Source organism: Aotus nancymaae, unplaced genomic scaffold (genome assembly GCF_030222135.1).
Source record: "Aotus nancymaae isolate 86718 unplaced genomic scaffold, 86718_ANA_hifiasm-v0.15.2.pri h1tg000008l, whole genome shotgun sequence".
NCBI classification, from domain to species: domain Eukaryota; kingdom Metazoa; phylum Chordata; class Mammalia; order Primates; family Aotidae; genus Aotus; species Aotus nancymaae.
The window spans coordinates 46,310,142-46,328,384 of NW_026988419.1; the positions used below are offsets into that span (position 1 = coordinate 46,310,142).

At 35.9% G+C, this 18,243-nt stretch overlaps 1 protein-coding gene across 1 annotated transcript in view; it reads right to left on the reverse strand.

The window, feature by feature from the left end:
• The window catches only part of ITGAV (integrin subunit alpha V), a 98,079-nt gene that overhangs the window by 33,972 nt on the left and 45,864 nt on the right, over positions 1 to 18,243 (reverse strand). Inside the window, exons 7-15 of the mRNA XM_064373276.1 lie at positions 15,910 to 16,035; positions 15,015 to 15,059; positions 13,820 to 13,863; positions 13,677 to 13,733; positions 10,956 to 11,008; positions 10,301 to 10,503; positions 5,428 to 5,619; positions 2,966 to 3,011; positions 755 to 862 (exon numbers count right to left, since the gene is read on the reverse strand). Coding sequence (XP_064229346.1) covers positions 755 to 862; positions 2,966 to 3,011; positions 5,428 to 5,619; positions 10,301 to 10,503; positions 10,956 to 11,008; positions 13,677 to 13,733; positions 13,820 to 13,863; positions 15,015 to 15,059; positions 15,910 to 16,035 — 874 coding nt within the window. The remainder of the gene's footprint in view (positions 1 to 754; positions 863 to 2,965; positions 3,012 to 5,427; positions 5,620 to 10,300; positions 10,504 to 10,955; positions 11,009 to 13,676; positions 13,734 to 13,819; positions 13,864 to 15,014; positions 15,060 to 15,909; positions 16,036 to 18,243) is intronic.

The window sequence follows — 18,243 nt, forward strand, 5'->3', positions numbered from 1 at the left end:
TATTTTTCTTTGGAAACTAGTAAAGGACTAAGCAGAAAATTAATACATTAGAGCAAAATAATTTTTTTCATATAGCTATTCAAAGATATTAAATCTGAAAAACAAGATGTCTTTTAAAAATGTAAATGCTCACGGTGCTGTTTAGAATTACACATAAATGAACTGAGATCTTATTAGCTTTTCTTTCTTTTTGAAAATACTCATTGATCATGCATAACTCTTTAAAAATTAATTTCATACTAATTTATAGAGTATCGTTACAGCCTTTAGATATCTTTTTTGAAGCACTATTTCTAATAATCTAATTTATAACATGAAAATAGAGTATAAGGCCAGGTTTGGTCATGCATGCCTGTAACCCTAGCACTTTGGGAGTCTGAGGCAGGATGACTGCTTGAGCTCAGCAGTCTTCAAGACAAGCCTAAACAATATAAGGAGATCCCATCTCTACAAAAAATTTAAAAAATTAAGTGGGTGTGGCGGGATGCATCTGTAGTCCCAGCTACTAGAGAGGTCAAGGTGGAAGGATCACTTAAGCCTGGAAGGCCGAGGCTACAGTGAGCCGAGGTTGTGCCACTGCACTCCAGCCTGGGCAACAGAGTGAGAACTTGCCTCAAATAAAAGAGAAAAGAAAAAACACTATACTCACGGAAACTGTGTTAGCAATATTTCAGCCCTACCACCTTCATTTTCAATTGCTCTTACAATGCCTGAACAATAATCACAATAACTATTATTAAACAAATATCCTTACCAGGAAACTTTGAGAGCTGTCCCAGGCAGTGGGCAGGTTTTATTGTCTTGATTTAAAATACTAGGGTACACTTCCAGGCCAGCATTTACAGTGATAACTGGTCTGGCCCTAGAGGGGGAAAAAAGAAGATGAAGAAAAAAGTTATTTAAAAAGTTAGGTTGATCTAAATATTTGTGGTTCATATTCATGAAAAGCATTGTTTGTAATGGTAAAAGGAACAGAAATAACATAAATGTAGGTGATCAACTGTGTTAGTTGCCCAGAACTGTCCTGATTTTAGCACATAAACTCCAGCATCCTGAGAAATTGCTCATTTCCAGGCAAAGTGGGACAATGGCTGGCCTACATGAATTCAGTCACTAAAGCAGAATAACTAAATAAGTTATGAGATATCTACCGAGTTCACTGCACTGCAATGGAGAAAATGAGTGCCATGAAGTCCAGCTGTGCTGATGTGGGATGATCAGTAAGACGTAACCAATGTACAGTTTGAGCAGGAGAGAAAAAAAAAAAACCCAAACGTACAAAGGATGCCTACTGATATACGTACATACATACATGATATGATTTTTAATGCACAGAATATTTCTAATAGAATAAATAAATAAATTATTAGCTGGTGTGAGGGAAAACACTTTTATTGTATACCCTTCATGAACTGTTCGCATTTTTACCACATGCATTATATCATTAACAACGATTTTAAAAACTAAAAATAATAAAATAAATAGTTTTCCTGAGTTTAGACACACAGGTTTAAATCCTATATAAAAATACAGCAGGCTCAAGTCAATTAATGTGCCTGTCTTAAAATGATAAATCTCTGAAATCTGTTAAGAATTGTATAGTTACAATTAAGTTGACCCATCACAAACTCTTACACAGCACTAATGTTAGTGTTCCTACCATGTATAAACTCAGACCACAGATATGTGAACATCTTAACTACTTGGGATGCCAACTGATATTCTAAGTCACGAGAAATTGATGAAATACAGAGAATAACTGGAGATATATTAAGAAATTGGGAAACAGAAATATATGAATTCATGCATATTGCTCTAATAAAAATATTTATTTTGGGTTGCATTACATACTGCCCTTGTGGTCAGAGAATACCAAGGCACAAGCACGAAGTTAATTTCCTGCTTCTTAGAGGAAAATGTAAACCCATACAATTTTAGAGAGATTAAAACTACAGGAGTAGACCTTTGAACATAATTTAAAAGACAAAGACCGGCCAGGTACAGTGGCTCACATCTATAATCCCAGCACTTTGGAAGGCTGAGGCAGGTGGATCACTTGAGCCCAGGAGTTCAAGACCAGCCCAGGCAAAATGGCAAGACACCGTCTCTATCAAAAATACACAAAACTAGCCAGGTGTGGTGGTGCATGCCTGTAGTCCCAGCATACTACAAAGGCTGAGGCATGAGAATCACTTGGAACTAGGAGGCAGAAGTGGCAGTGAGCCAAGACTGTGCCACTGTACTCCAGACTGGGTGGCAAAAAAAAAAAAAGTTAGAAATTCTAGCATAGCACAATAAAATGACTACAATTAACAATAGTTTATTGTACATTTCAAAATAGCTGGCTGGGCACAGTGGCCCATGCCTGTAATCCTAGCACTTTGGGAGGCTGAGGTGGGTGAATCACATCAGGCCAGGAGTTCAGGACCAGCTTGATCAATATGGCGAAACCCTGTCTCTACTAAAAATACAAAAATTAGCTGGTGTAGTGGCATGTGCCTGTAACCCCAGCTACTTGGGAGCTGAGTCATAAGAATCGCTCAAACCCAGGTGGCAGAGGTTCCAGTGAGCTGAGATGCTTCCATTGCACTGAAACTCTGTCTCCAAAACAAAACAAAACAAGACAAAACAAAACAAAAAGAGCTAGAGGAGAGGCTAGAAGAGAGGCTTCTGAATGTTATCAACACAAATAAATTGTAAATGTTCAAGATGATGAATATCCTAATTATTCTGATTTGATCATTACATTGTATGAATCTATCAAAATATCAAATGTACCCCATATGTGCAATTATTATGTAACAATAAAAATAATACTATCTGCCTGCAGCAAATCATGAATAGAAAGAATAAATTTCATCATTATTTCAAAAAATTAAACTAAAATTCAAACACTGACACTTAACTAAAAAAAGTTCAAATAATTCAGAATATTCCTATATTACAGGATACAGAAAATGCTCACCTGTATAAGATAGCTCGATCTACACCAAAAGCTCCTACAATTAAGTCTTAAGAAAGAGTGGAAAAATATGTTAATAACGATAATGGTTTTTAAAATGTATATACCATTCTATGAAATTTTCAATGAACATAAAAAGGCTTGAACATAGTCTCAAAACTATTCATTAAGAGGTTGTAAGACATCATATAAAAGGCTAAAATATATGAAAATGTAAACAAACTACCATCAGTGGGAAAGGCTTATCATAAACTAGGCTTTCATCTAGGTGGATATAAATCTTTTAAATAAATATTTAGTAAAAAGTAGCAATGATAAGTGTACACCTGCCAAACATCTATACTGCCAAAGGAAAAAGCTTTATAGATGCCTGTGGATTTTACAATCTTATTATAAAATTTCTTTTCTATTTCCTATATATATGTGTGTGTGTTTGTATAAAATATGATAGCAGATAGCATTCAAATCAGCAAGAATGAAACGCATTAGTTTTCACATGCCACTGGTTCAACTGGTTCACGATTCAGAAAAAGTCAACTGAGAGCTCTATTTCACATTATACTCAAGCTAAATTTGAGGAAGTCCTTTCTAAACAGAAAAGCATATGAAAAAACATAAAAACAGATTCGATTACATAAAAGTTGGAAACTTGATGCCCAAAATGCAAATGTGACAAACTAGAAAATATGTCCAAGAATTAAGAAGTTAATATTCTCAACATTTAAGGCATTGTGAAAGTTTTTAAAAAATGAATGAATGAAAGAAAAGAGAAATACTATCCCAGTAGAAAAGAAGAAAAAAAGACACAAAAAGGAAATTCACACTATATATATACACACACACATGCAAATGAAAATGCTTATTTTTACCAATAATCTATGTATAGTTAAGAATCAACCTCATGCCTTATTTCTACAATTACAAATTGTTAAAACACACTGTCCACCTGTTATACAGTTAAAAATTATTATAAAAGAGGCACAAGTGTGGGGAAACAATGACTCATTTATTGCTGGTGGGTGCTTTAAAAAGTTGACAAAAACCTTCTCGTGGAGGGAGTGGTATGGTAACTTGACCATGTGTATTAACAACCTTAAAAAAAAGTGCACCCCTTGACACAGCAATTCTTGAATTTTGTCCTAATGACATAACCAGATGTGCACAAGAATTATACAAAAAGATAAAGATGCCACAAAATAAGGCAAATAAGATATCATACAGCTATTTATTATAAAAGGAAACACAAAATCTGTTTTAATAAAATAATAAAGTGAAGAAATCTTTCCAAAACTGAGTAAAACACACTATGAACAGCACATAAAAGTATGATTCTTTTTTTTTAAAAAAGTGTGACTGCATAGAAAAAAATTGAAAAGATATGCTTTGATGTATTTTCTAAAAGTTCTATAATAAATATACTGCATTTATAACAAAAAACTCTTTAATACTAATTTATGAGAATCAACTTCATGTCTTATTTCTGGAAACACATCAACATACTTGTATATTGAGCTCATATTAAGTATTTCAACAACAAAGGTCATCTAAATTTTCTACACTATATTTCATTTAAAGAAAAGATCTATTTTGATTCTAGATCCATTTATAATACTCCAAAGTGTATACGAACCAGAAAAAGGTCTTGCTTGCTCTATTGGACCCACTCAGTGGGCAACCTTAGGCAAACTGCCTTTCTCAGTCTCTTTTCACATTCAGAAATGGTATAATAATAAGCTATAAAAATGAGCTTATATTAACTCACATATTAATGGGAGAATTAAATAAAACAATATACTTAATGAAGGCCGGGTGCGGTGGCTCATGCCTGTATTCCCAGCACTTTGGGAGGCCATGACAGGTGGGTTGCTTGAACTCATGAGTTCGAGACCAGCCTGGGCAACATGGCAAAAACCACTCTTAACAAAACATACAAAAATTAGCCAGGCATGGTGGTGTGTGCCTGTAGTCTTAGCTACTCAGGAGGCTGAGGTGGGAGGATGGCTTGAGCCCAGGAGGTAGAGGCTGCAATGAGCCAAGATTGTGCCACTGCACTCCAGGCTGGGCAAAAGAACCATATCTTGTTTTTTTAAAAAAAAAAAAAATCACAACTTTTAGTCAAGTCCATAAACTCTATGTAATTTAAAACAAATAACAAAAAAGTCAATAAAACAGCTTAGAATGAGCATTTAGTTTTTATTTATAGCTTTAGTAATATTCTTCTCTGACATGTTATTAAAGACTTCAGGAGAAACTCAGAGTGTACTGTACACTCCCAGGAAAGAGAGCTGACTTTTCTTCATATCCCCTTCAGTTATGGGAAAGATGCCTTAAATATTTTAGAGGTTTGATAAACACATGAAATATTGAATTGCAATAATTTATAATACAAATCAAGAACAGTAACTAACACTTTTTGCTATTAGGACTGAAAAATCTAAGGGCTCTATGTATTGATAAAAAAGCACCTGGATATCCATTTTTGTCTATATCTGTGGCTCCTTTCATCGCATAGCCAAAGCTTGGTGGCATGCTTCGAGCAGCCCACTGCCCTTCAAGGATTTGAGATGGGATTGCGTTCAAGCCCGTTGATCTTCCATTGAAGATATAAACAATTCCTTTTTTATCTTCACCCCCATATGGAGCAGCAATTGCAATATCTGTGGGGAAAGAAAAGAGGAGGGGGAAGGAGAATGACAGAAGTAAAAAGGAGGAGAAGAAAGGGAAGAATGAGGAAGGAACGAGAGAAGAGGGGGAAGAGGGCAAGAATGAAGAGAAGAAAGTTTCAGTACTTCCAATTATTTTTACAGATCTTAATATTTATAGAACCCATTTATCATGATAAACATTAATTCAAAGTTCAGTAGGGTACTCTTTATCCACAAGCAATAATCTAATTCAAGGAAACTCAGGCAAAACTGCACAGAAAGGACATTAATTAAGAGACAGATAATCTGGCTCTAACCTCAAACAAATCACTTAAACTTCTGGACTACAAATGTTTCCTCTTTAAAACTAGGGTGCAGGGGATGGATGGAGGACACATCAAAAGATTGATCTAAAGTTTATTTTCACTCTCAAAATTCTAGTTGATTTATTTGTGGATGGTATTGTTTTTCTTAATCGAAGCCAATCTGCTCAGAAATTTGAAAGTTTGACTTCATCTTGATCTTTCTCAACTTACACTGAAATAAGATAAATGACAATGTCTTAAATTCTTTAAAAAAAACTTCAAATACCAAATGATCTTTTCCACCTCTAAAATACATTACCAATCTGCCCCCTTCTCTCTCTGCTGCTGCTGCGACCACCCTAAACAAGTCATTGCCATATTCTGCGCTCAAGCAGCCTTTTAAGTGGCCTCCCACTTCTACTCTTGCCCCTATAACTTTCTCTTCCAAAGGGCCAAACATTCACCATATCATGTCACACCCACCCACTTCTTAAAATCCTTCAATTAGTTCCCAAAGCATTTAGAGTAAGTTCTAAACCCTATCTGGTGGTCCACTGTTTACTTTGCAAATCTCATTCCTCTCCCTGTCCCCGCCCCCATGCACCACCCGCCCCACCATCCAGTTTACCCTTATCCACTCTTTCCAGCAGTCCTGGCCTTTTTTTCCGTTTCTTAAACACACCAAGCTAGTTGCCAACTCTGGGCTTATATTTGCTGTTCTCTCTGCCTTAAGAGCTTTTGCTCCAGAGCTTTTAAAACTCTATTCCTTCTATTTGTCCAAATGATCTATCAGATGTCATTCCATCAGCAAGGTCTTCCCTGGCCACCCTATGCAGCAGGGTGCCTTCCTTCTCAACCCCCTATTGTCTCTATTGCTCTCTGTATCCCGATACTCTCTATCACACACCTTGCCTTTAAAATCCACCACCTTTATCACTATCTGGATTTCCCCATTGTTTACTTATTCTATGTAGCCATATATAGAACATAAGCCTCATGAGAGCAAGGACATGTCGTACCTTTCCTATCACAGACCCTATGTACCAGCCATAACTGCATCAATTCCTTAATGTACATGAGCTGTCTCAGAGCTCCTTAATAAGCCATGCCTCACTATCTCGTGGCTCCTTTGAAACACCAAGGATACCTTGAACGTTCATCCTTTACATGAGACCATTATGTCTGGGATCTCAAACACTGTGATGATCATATTGCAGTGCTTTTTTTTTTTTTTAACATATAGCTGTCCCCATTGGATTCTGAGTTTCTTAAAGACATGAGTAGACTCTGATTTATGCTCATTTTCAGCACCTTGAAGAATGCCTGGTCTGTAGTAAACACCAACTAAGAATTTGTTATCCTTAAAGATAAGTACCTAAGTTAAGTAAAAGTATTCTTTTTATCCTTTAAGATTTAAAAGATAAGCATAACTTCCATACTGACACATGCATTCATCAAGTATTCATTAAAACTTTAATAAATACTAATGCTTGTAATCTTATCACCTTTGGAGGCTGAGGTGAGCAGACTGCTTAAGCCCAGGAGTTTGAGACCAGCTTTGGCAACATGGCAAAACCCCATCTCTATAAAAAATACAAAAATCAGCCAGGCATGGAGGCGCACACCAGTAGTCCCAGCTACTTGGGAGAGTGAGGTAGAAATGCTTGAGCCTGGGAGATTGAGTCTGAAGTGAGCTGTGATCACACCACTGTACTCCAGCCTGGGTGACAGAGCAAGACCCTGTCTCAATCAATCGATCAATAAACAAATAAATAAATAATTTGTTAAAATATAATTTTCCAACAAAAGATGGCTCCAACGTTGAGTGACTGTTTAATAAAATTTATCTGTAACTTTTCTAAACCCTTCATTATTTTATACATGTTAATCATCTTCTCTCTTAGCTATCATCTGTTGAGTCTGGAAAGTCCTACATCTTCATGCAATTGATTTCTTCCTTTGATCTCTTTAGTTACTCTTTCCTGTTTTTCTTTTTTTCCTCTGCTTTTTCTGGAAGAGTATTGATAAAAACTGCACAGAATTATCTTGGGGCTACATAAAATTTTGAAACATAACTTTATTGTTTTATTTCGTTTATTTATTTATTTTTTTGAGATGGAGTTTCACTCCTGTTGCCCAGGCTGGAGTGCAACCGCAACCTCCGGCTCCCAGGTTCAGGCAATTCTGCTGCCTCAGCCTCCGGAGTAGCTGGAATTACAGGCATGCGCCACCACGCCCAACTAATTTTTGTACTTTTAGAGATGGGGTTTCTCCATGTTGGTCAAGCTGGTCTCGAACTCCTGACCTCAGGTGATCCGCCTACCTCGGCCTCCCAAAGTGCTGGGATTACAGGCACGAGTTACTGAGCCTGGCCTTATTGTTTTCATTATTCCTTTTGATGATGCCTCAGGTGGGGGTAGATGGAAAGAGAGGAATATAGGAATACAGGAGCAATGACACTTAATGTCTTCAAGTATGAACAACAACAAAAGATCCAAGTTATAAATAGCACATATATATGTACATGTAACTATATTTATGTATATGTATTAAATACTCTACATAAATATAACTCAGATAATTTTTCAATGTTATCATTCACAATCTACTACTTGGTGCAGTAAGACCCAAGGAGAAACCTTGGAGAGCCATAATCATCCTCTATGGTATCTATCTATAAAAGTAAAAACCCCTTTGTAAAATCACTTAAAACTTCAAATTTTTTTAGCTGTTGCCTATATTTGTTGTAGTGACAGATAATACATTTTAACAAAAACTTACAAAGCAGGAAGAGATGAGAAAACTTTCTTAAAAGTAACTGGAATATTACCAAGACAAGATGAGAGCAAACATGACCAGGCTTCCCAGAAAACCTGGGAGACAGAGGCCCAGCTACATGGCAAAGAATTCATTAACTTTATTCATGGCGGAACCTCACACTTAGCCCTGTATTTCCTGTGTAGCTTTTGCTACCATTAAGTAATGATTTGGTGTGTCCCATAGTGTTCTGTTCACATTTTATTATGAACTTCATACCACAGCTCCATTTGATTTATGCTGAGTTCTCTCACTAGTAAAAATCTTTAAGCCTGTTTTAGGAAGCAAATGTTCTGACCCTAAGTAGACGTTCACTAACACTGAAACTTCTAGGGGTGGCCAGGCACAGTGGCTCACATCTGTAATTCCAGCACTTTGCACAGCTGGGGCAGGAGGATCACTTGAGCTCAGTAGTTAGAGACCAGCCTGGACAACATAGCAAGACCTCAGCTCTACTAAAAACCAAAAAATTAGCTGGGCATGGTACTGGGAGCCTGTAGTTCCAGCTACTCAAGAGGCTGCAGTGGGAGGATCTTTTAACCCTGGGAAGTCAAGGCTGCAGTGACCTGTGATGGCACCATTGCACTCTATCCTGGGTGATGGAGTGCCTCACAAAAGAAAAAAAGAGAAAAGCATCTAGGGTTAATCTTCGAGATGACACTCCTAATAAATGACATCACCTACCCACAAGACAGGTGTGAAACCTTGACGGCAAACAACATTTACCTTTCCACTACTATTTGAGGCATACAAGTCATCTGTATTTTTGAAGTTTTCTTCTTAATATATACCTTTCCTTTAAGTTTTAAGAGGGCCTATGCTTACTATATCGTTGATTACACAAACTAGTTCAACTCTCTATCCTGTGATCTATAGAAAGGTTTTTAATAGTATTCTTTTTTAAGAAAAATCTTGGTAATTTGTAACCCATATTTCACGTTTCTGAAAAGAGTTCTACAATAAAGCCAACATTGCTTTTGAAAGATATCAACAACTATTAAAATGGTACTATTATAAAAGAACAGGCTTATACTTTTTATATGCTACCATGAAGGGAGACAGAACGTCCCTCAGAACATTTTGGACAGCTACAATAAGATTGTGGCTTTAAAAATATTAATACCAAATTATACCTTTGAGGTACGCATTAGTCAGCATTGCCTTGACAATGTGCCTGGAAGGGTTTTTTTTTTGTTGTTTTTTTTTAACACTTGTAGCCAAATGGACAGAAGAGGGCACTGCTGCTAAGCAGGATGCAGAGACACATAAAGCCACCAAGTGGCAGTGGGCTCCAGGGCAATGAAGGTTCCTTTGAGAAAGTAATCATTCTGACCCTCTAATTTGAACCTGAGTGGGTAATAACTCATGAGAGTCGATTTTTGAAATCTTTGCTCTGATTTTTAAAGAAAAATAGCAATCTGCCCTTAAACTTGATGTGTTAGTCACTGATACACAATCCACCTTTTCAGGAAGGAGATTTGCTTGCGTAGACTTCTACCGATGGGGTTACAGGACTTTTCTAGGTGGACACAGATAACCAGGGACCTGCAGCTGCTAAACTTTGATCTTACCATTGAAGCCATCCTGGTCCAGATCTCCCAAAGGAGCTATGGCACTGCCAAACCGTGCAAAGACTTCAAACCCATATAGCTTTGTCGTCAGGAAGTCTCCTGAAGTTCTCTGTAGAGACACTGAGACCTGCCCCACCTCTTGGAGTTTGCCATCAGAGCCACGATCCATGAAGAGAGGTGCTCCAATAAGCACATCTGCATAACTAAAAGAACAGAATCTTCTCACCAAAGCAAGATCAAATTTCATCTCTTAGAAGGCATTTTCTTTCTTATTGTAACTCACTTTTCCTCTTTCTGCATCTCACACCCACAGTGAAACACCCAGTGATTACCAGAGCAGTTATTCCAAATTCAAACCTTCCTTTAATTCTTTTCTATGAATAGTTTTTAAAAGAATTAAGAATTGTTTCAGTAGCTTTTGTAACATGAACAAATAAATTACTTTATTTGTTCATGTTGCAAAAGCTACTGAAAAAATTAGAACAAACATAGAGGTTTTCTAGTATTCACAATTAAGGTTGCTTCAAATTGTTTTCTTAAACAGAAAGATTAACAGAAAAAAAAAACAGAGAAACAGAAAAAAAATGTTTAGTTTGAGTAAAGTATTCATAAACATGAGAAGAAAACTTTCTGGAAACATTTTTTTTAAACTTACTCATCTCCATTAATGTCAGTGGTAGCTACAGAAAATCCGAAATATGCGGCCATCTGCATAAAAAGATGCAAATGAGGTGTTCATATTTCATCCAATTAGTTTAGACAATTGACATTTGTAATATATGTACCAAAGAGAAAGGGTTATGTTTTTTCTCCGCATATAGTGCTTCAATCCATCTTTTGTTTATTCTACCAACACAATGACAATCAGGTAATGAGGATTGTTGTTTTCCTAGATCATGGACACAATATATTACACGTACATCATTCCAGTGTTGTTGATACATGACATTTCAGTCCAAGGACAATCAATTCTCCTTCACAGGCTTACTCTATTATCTCCCTTTCTCTCTATTTCCCAAAACATACCAGACACAAGCACACTAACAAAGATATATAGCCACAGACAAATGTTGTGATTGAGCCCAACAAATTACATATGGATGCCTATGTCACGAGGATGACAGATAATAATTATTAATAATAGATAATAATTGGCTCCCCTATGTGAAACTAATTCTATTGTTTGAAAATTATTGTTTGGAAAGATATGAAAAGGAGCTCATTTTTGTCTCATATCTCTATAGATTACTTGACACATGGTTTTGCTTTTGAATAACACACAGTACAAATGTGTCTGGGTTTATTACGAGCTTGTTATGCACAGGCAGAAATGTCCTCTTCCTACCAAAGGAGACCACTGGCTTTCATAGGGAGAGCAGCTTAGCTGTAAATAAATGTCAAAAAGGAAAGCTCTAAAGAGAGCTCAAAGTGCAAAACAAAACTAAAAGAGATGACAGATTAAAGAAAGGTGAAAAATGAGTCAACAAACCCAAAACGGAGAGTTAGCAGTGCTTCCCAAATTTGATTGGCTCAGATATCAAGAGAGAATGATAAGGGAGATTCCTACATTATCTATTTTGGGTTGATACAGTGTAATTGGGAAAATGAAAGGTGTGTTCTGTATTAAATGACAAGAACAGAGCTTGTGAAATAGAATATACTGTGTTTGGGGTATGAGGTTGATGTGCTGACTAGAATGTAAAAGAATAATATTCACGAGCCTTAGTCACCTAGGGTGTTTGGCTTGGAAGTATAAAGAAAGGATGGCATTTACTGACACACGCTTTGTCCCAGGCACTATGATTGAAATGTTTTCTTTTGATTTTCACAACTGTCCCATGAGGAAGTTGCCAGCATCCCTATTTTTATAAATAAGGAATCAGATTTTCAGCAGCAAATACCTTATCCAATGTAATAACAGACTGAGCATGGAAAACCTATGTTTGTCCTCATCTAAAAGCCATGTTTCCCACTCCTCTCTAGTCACACTCCCCTTTTTTATTTTATTACATTTTAAGTTCTGGGGTACATGTGCAGAACATGCAGGTTTGTTACACAGGTATACACATGCCATGGTGGTTTGCTGCATCCATCACCCTGTCATCGACTTTATGTATTTCTCCTAATGTTATCCCTCCGCAATCCTCCTACGCCCTGCTATCCCTCCCCTAGTCCTCCTACCCCCACAACAGGCCACAGAGTGTGATGTTCCCCTCCCTGTGTCCATGTGTTCTCATTGTTCAACACCCACTTATGAGTGAGAACATGCCACACCCCTTCTTAATAGTGGAGGAGGAATAAAGTATCATTGACTGCATGCAGTAGGATCCAGACTCGTACATGGGCACCAGACAGGAGAAGCTGCTTGAGCTGGAGAAGTCACAACTGAACAAAAGGACCACCTCTGCAGCAACCCTAACTGCCTGTCAACTACAGGGCTCCCCAGGTTGCACATCAATCCTGACTGCCACACAAATGGGAAGAGGTTTCTGGGGACCATGAGTGTAGCCAGTCACCCTCTCAATCCTATCCCAAAGCCCAACAATTCCAACTGAACAAAAAGGCTTGAATCCCAGATCTGCAAACTATGAGAAGGATTTTTTTTCTACCTACTGTTTAATTTTTTCTTCATCATGACCAACTTATGTTTTCATTCTCTGAGACATATAATAGAGAATATTATAAAATGCGGAATGCCTAATACTTAAAAGTGCTAGCATTTTTTAGCTGAGAAATATCTAATTTCATGTAGTACAAATGAAGTTGGCTTGTAATAGCTAATACACACAGCTGTGCCACGCTTTGCATTACATCTAACAAGATTATAATATAAGGCATAGATCATCCTTAAAAGAGAATTTAATGTTACTAGTAAAGAAAAAGAAGTCTTTGTGGTTTTGTGTATATGTGATTTTGTATTTCCTAAAAAAACAAAAAGGCAGACAAAAACAAGCCAAAATAGAAAAAAAAAAAAAAACAACAAGCCAAAATATCCAAATTACTTTGGTTAAAACAAAGATGAAATATTTAAAGCCTATCTTATATCTATCATATTGAATATTATAGAATCATTAAACCATTCTGACACTGCCAAGGAAAGTTTTAAGACATTAGGAAACTCTAATAATAAAATATTGCGTGAAAAAGGCAAGACAAAATGAAAAATAAAGAGTAAACCAATTTTTGTTTTTATATATACATGCACACACACTCAAAAGAGAAATGATAATAGTTTGACCAAAATGATAAGAATTGGATGGATTATCTATTTGATGAGATTATAGTTCATTTTTTACACTTTTATTTCCCAAATCTTCCCCAATGAGTAGATACTGCTTTTATAGTGGGAGAGGGAGATTATATTTTGAAAGCATACCTGCTCACCAGTAAAATTGTATATGGAGGACATGTTCTTCCCATCATAAATATAAACCTGTGAAGGAAAATCAGAAGTATATGAAATCCAGTTAAACAGAAGATAACTTACAGATTTTTTAAAAATACCTTTAACTTTCTTACCATTCCCAAAGTCCTTGCTGCTCTTGGAACTCCTGAAACAAAGTCTGAAACAAACAAGCAAACAAATTATTCATTTTTAGGACCAACACTGGAAATTGCAAAAAAGAAGTGACTATGTCGGCAAGCTCTAAGTTTTACTACTTCAGTTCAAAACAAACAATCGATTTAGAAAAATTGGTACTCCATAACAAAGAGCCCCACCATTTTAAAACTATAAAATCAAAATTTACAAAATACAAATTCCTGCGGGCTCTCAAACATAATGCAAATAAGCCCTTGAGTCATTTGTAATATTGTCAAACAAGAATAGACAAGATAAAGTAATGTTAAGAATGAAGAAAAGCTAAATGTACAGTAATGAAAAATAATACAGAGCAAACTGAAGTGGGCAGAAGTGGCTGTGGCACAGAAATGTGATCAAAATCAGGTAAAGACTATGATTCCTAAATTGAGCTCTGAAGGAAGATGGATGGACAATGAGAGGATGGGATACTAACTGTACAGAGATAGCCCAGAAGGTAACAAAGAATGCCTAAAGAAAGAAGAAACTAAGCCTCTCCCAGAAGAATGAATTTGCTGAAGGCAAGGAGGAAGGCACTAAAGAAATCACTAACAGTGTTGGGGGCTAAAAAGCAGCAGAAAGGAAAGGTTCTGAAGCCAAGTGCAGCTGTCTCAATTTCACCAGCCACTAGAGGAAGTTTAGTATAGACCTAGCCTGAACTCTTGCCGGTGTGCTAACATCTCCCTCATATCTTCTGTTATATTCCATAACAATGGTTTAAAATTGTTTAAAATTTTCTTTTCTTTTTTTTTTTTTTTTTGAGACAGGGTCCCGGCTGTGTTGCCCAGGCTGGAGTGCAGTGGTGTGATCGCAGCTCACTGCAGCCACAATCTCCCCGGTGTCTGGCGATCCTCCCACCTCAGCCTCCTGAATAGCTGGGACACTGGTGTGCATCACCATGCCCAGCTAAATTTTTGTATTTTTTCTAGAGGCAGGGTTTTGCCAAGTTGTCCAGATGTTCTAGAACTCCAGGGATCAAGGGATCCACCCGCTTCAGCCTCCAAAAATGCTGAGATAACAGGCTTGAGCCATAGCACTCAGCTGCTCAAACTGCTTAAAATTTTCAATGCCACATGTTTCAAATGCTTAATCTAATTTTTTTTAAAGATTAGATATAGTTCAAGTGCATCATACCGTCTATGCCATCACCATTGAAATCTCCGACAGCCACAGAGTAACCTGAACAGGAAACCAAAAGGGAAAACCATCAGGGCAAGGAAGTTATCTTCAGCAGACCTGCTGAATAAGTGTTCCTTGAAAATATTTTCAAGAAACTCCTTTAATTACAAAATATTTTGTCCCCTAGTCATAGCAGACTCATACATAAATGAATTTTAAATGAAACAACTGAGTTAAATATTCAAATAGGCTGTTTTTATTAGAAAACTAAAATTGTCTTATTAACTTTACAAAGCAGTCTGTTAAAAACTGTAAATTTACAACTCATCTAAAAGGAGCAACAAATTCTCTCAATCAGCAAGTACTATTTCTGTCATATATGACTTGTTTTAATATACCAGAAAGGCATTTAAAGAGAGAGCACATGTTAATAAGTCCTAAAGACTAAAACTTTTATTTAGCATCATGAATTAAAAAAACTTGAGGAGTTAAACTGCCTCCATTTGAATCTCAGAACAGCAAGTTACAAGTGAGTGACTTTGGGCAAGTTATTTCGCCTCTCAGTGCCTTGGTGTTTTCACCTACAAAATGAGAATCATACAGTATGCTTGACTTGTGAGGATTAAATGAGTGAATACACACCAAGTCACCTTGAGCAAAGCCCAGAACACAGTAAGCATATCTTAAAGGCTAGCTATCATTATTATCACTGCACAAATAATCACTCTTTAATTGCAATTACTGAAATGTAACATAACCAAAGTACTCATAAACAATTTGAAATTGTACATTCTTTATGTTTTAAAAAATCCTATTTTGCATAAAATATTTTTCTACTTAAAAGATCATATGCAGATATAAGACAAATATACCACAATTTCAAAAGTAAGTAAATTTTGGTTTTACCTACCCAAATAACTGTCATCAAAAATAGCTTGTGCAGTCCGAGTTGCTAATTGGTTATTATACTTGATGCTGTAAATGTTGGGGTCATATTTAGATATGATTTCTGCCACTTGATCCGAAATAAGCTGACCTAAAAAAATTATGTATAAATGTATAATAAGTAACCTTCTAATGGGAATTTTATGATGCAGATAATGTATGGTACCTGCATGAAAGAAAATATTAGATATTAATACTTCTAATTATTAGCCTTACATAACTCTCCTTGATCATACTAAATTTGAAAATGGATATTCTTAACTTAGTTATTTCTGTTTAAGCCAGTACTTAAAAAAATCAGTCTCTACTAATAAAAATTTAAGAAAACAGGATTTGTCTTAAATCACTAGATAGCAATGTTAAATACATGGAATAATAAAATCAAAGGCTATCACCCAACCAATCCATTAAAACATGAAAAATTTACTGAAACAATTAAATACTGTTATCTTTATAATCAGAATAGGAAACAACCTGAATGGATGAGTTCACTTTCGTTCACAACCTTGTTATTAGGCAGACAAGAAATCTAGATGACTACACAAAAATCAGCTTGCGCTCCACGCCAAGAAAGGTTAGCTGGTTTATCAAATGTTGTCTCCACAATATGGATAAAATAATGTCTTATCATTTCTGCTGTTTTAGAAAGAAATGTGTAACAGCTAACATTTTCAGTCCCGTTCCCATTTGTTCAGTCACAGAGATTGAATCTACAGGGCAGAAACACTTTCTCTGTCTGGGTCACTACCTTATCCTCTGGGCTTAAGCAGTACCAAGAAAATATGAAATTCAATAAATATTTCTGGTATGAAAGAACAGAGGAAAATTCATTATTTCTTCCGAATAAAACATTATTCTTTTCTCCATTCTAACAACAATTCTGAAATCTGTGGGAAAATTCATTCTAATGTACTTATCCAGGGTGACATCTGCTGATTTTAATCTTATTAAAACAAAATACTATCTGCCATTTCACTGAGTCTTTTAGCTATATATTACAGACCACTAATAATAAAATTCTAATATATTTAATATTAATAGTACCTCTCTGTCCTAATTTGGAATAAATAGGAATGTCCACATTCCTATTAATATTAGTCCTATATATGTAATACCCAAGGCATTAAAAAAAAGTTCATATGTTCACAGCGTATCTCTTAAAAGACAGAGTTAACAAGTAGTCCTAACTGAGAATCACAAAATTTAGCTTCCTTGACAGTTTTGGTTCCCAGGCATGCACACTGCTCATCAGATAATTCCTTCCCCTCCACTGAATGACATAATCAGTAATAAAGAAGAAAAACAAATTGGTATTTCTATAACTAGAAAGTATTCATATCCCTCATTTTCTCATATGTACTTTAAATCTGCTATTTTTGTTTTAAAACAGTAAAACTCAATTATAATTTTTCTAAATCATTTTATTTCCCAATAGATGTATAATCCATAAAAATTCCAATTTTTCAGTTTTGCTATGTCTCACATTCTGATCCCTTTCTGTGATGCCTGAATTCTGAATTTTCTCTTTTTTTCATTCCCTCCTTTGCCTTCCAACTTTTCACTTATTCCTATTTTTAATTCCTTCTTATTCTCCTTCCATCCGTCATCCTCCAGCAAATCTCTTTCTTTAGCTTCCCTCTCTACAAGGCAAAAGCAAGCATGGGTTTTTCTACAAAGAAGCAAGTTAGGAAAGCATAGTATAGAATACAAGTGCAAAATTTGAAACTTTCAAATCAATATAGTCAAAGGTTTTCCAATTCTTCCAAACACTGACAATGCTTAAATATCAGAATGCTAATACACAATAGTTTGTCTCATAAATGGTACTTTTTAGCAGAAACTAAACATGTCAATATATTAATGAGATAAATAATTGTATATCTCTAATGATAAATGAAACATAAAGAAAGAGAAGTTTTAGTTATCTATTTTGAAACTGTCAGTAAAAATCTGTTGTACATTTGTTCAAATGGTAATTTAATTAGGCCTCCCAGAATGACTGAAGAATATAATAATATAACAATGTATCTTTACATCAATGCCAGTTTAATTATGTTTTTGAAAAACTTAGTAAGAGTTTCTAATTTTATTTTATATATAGTTTTGAGACAGTGTTGCTCTATTGCCCAGACTGGAGTAGAGTAGTATGATCTCAGCTCACTACAACTTCCTCCTCCTGGGTTCAAGCGATTCTCCTGCCTCAGCCTCCCAAGTAGTTGGGATTACAGGCCCACACCACCATGCTCAGCTAATTTTTGTATTTTTAGTAGAGATGGGGTTTCACCATATTGGCCAGGCT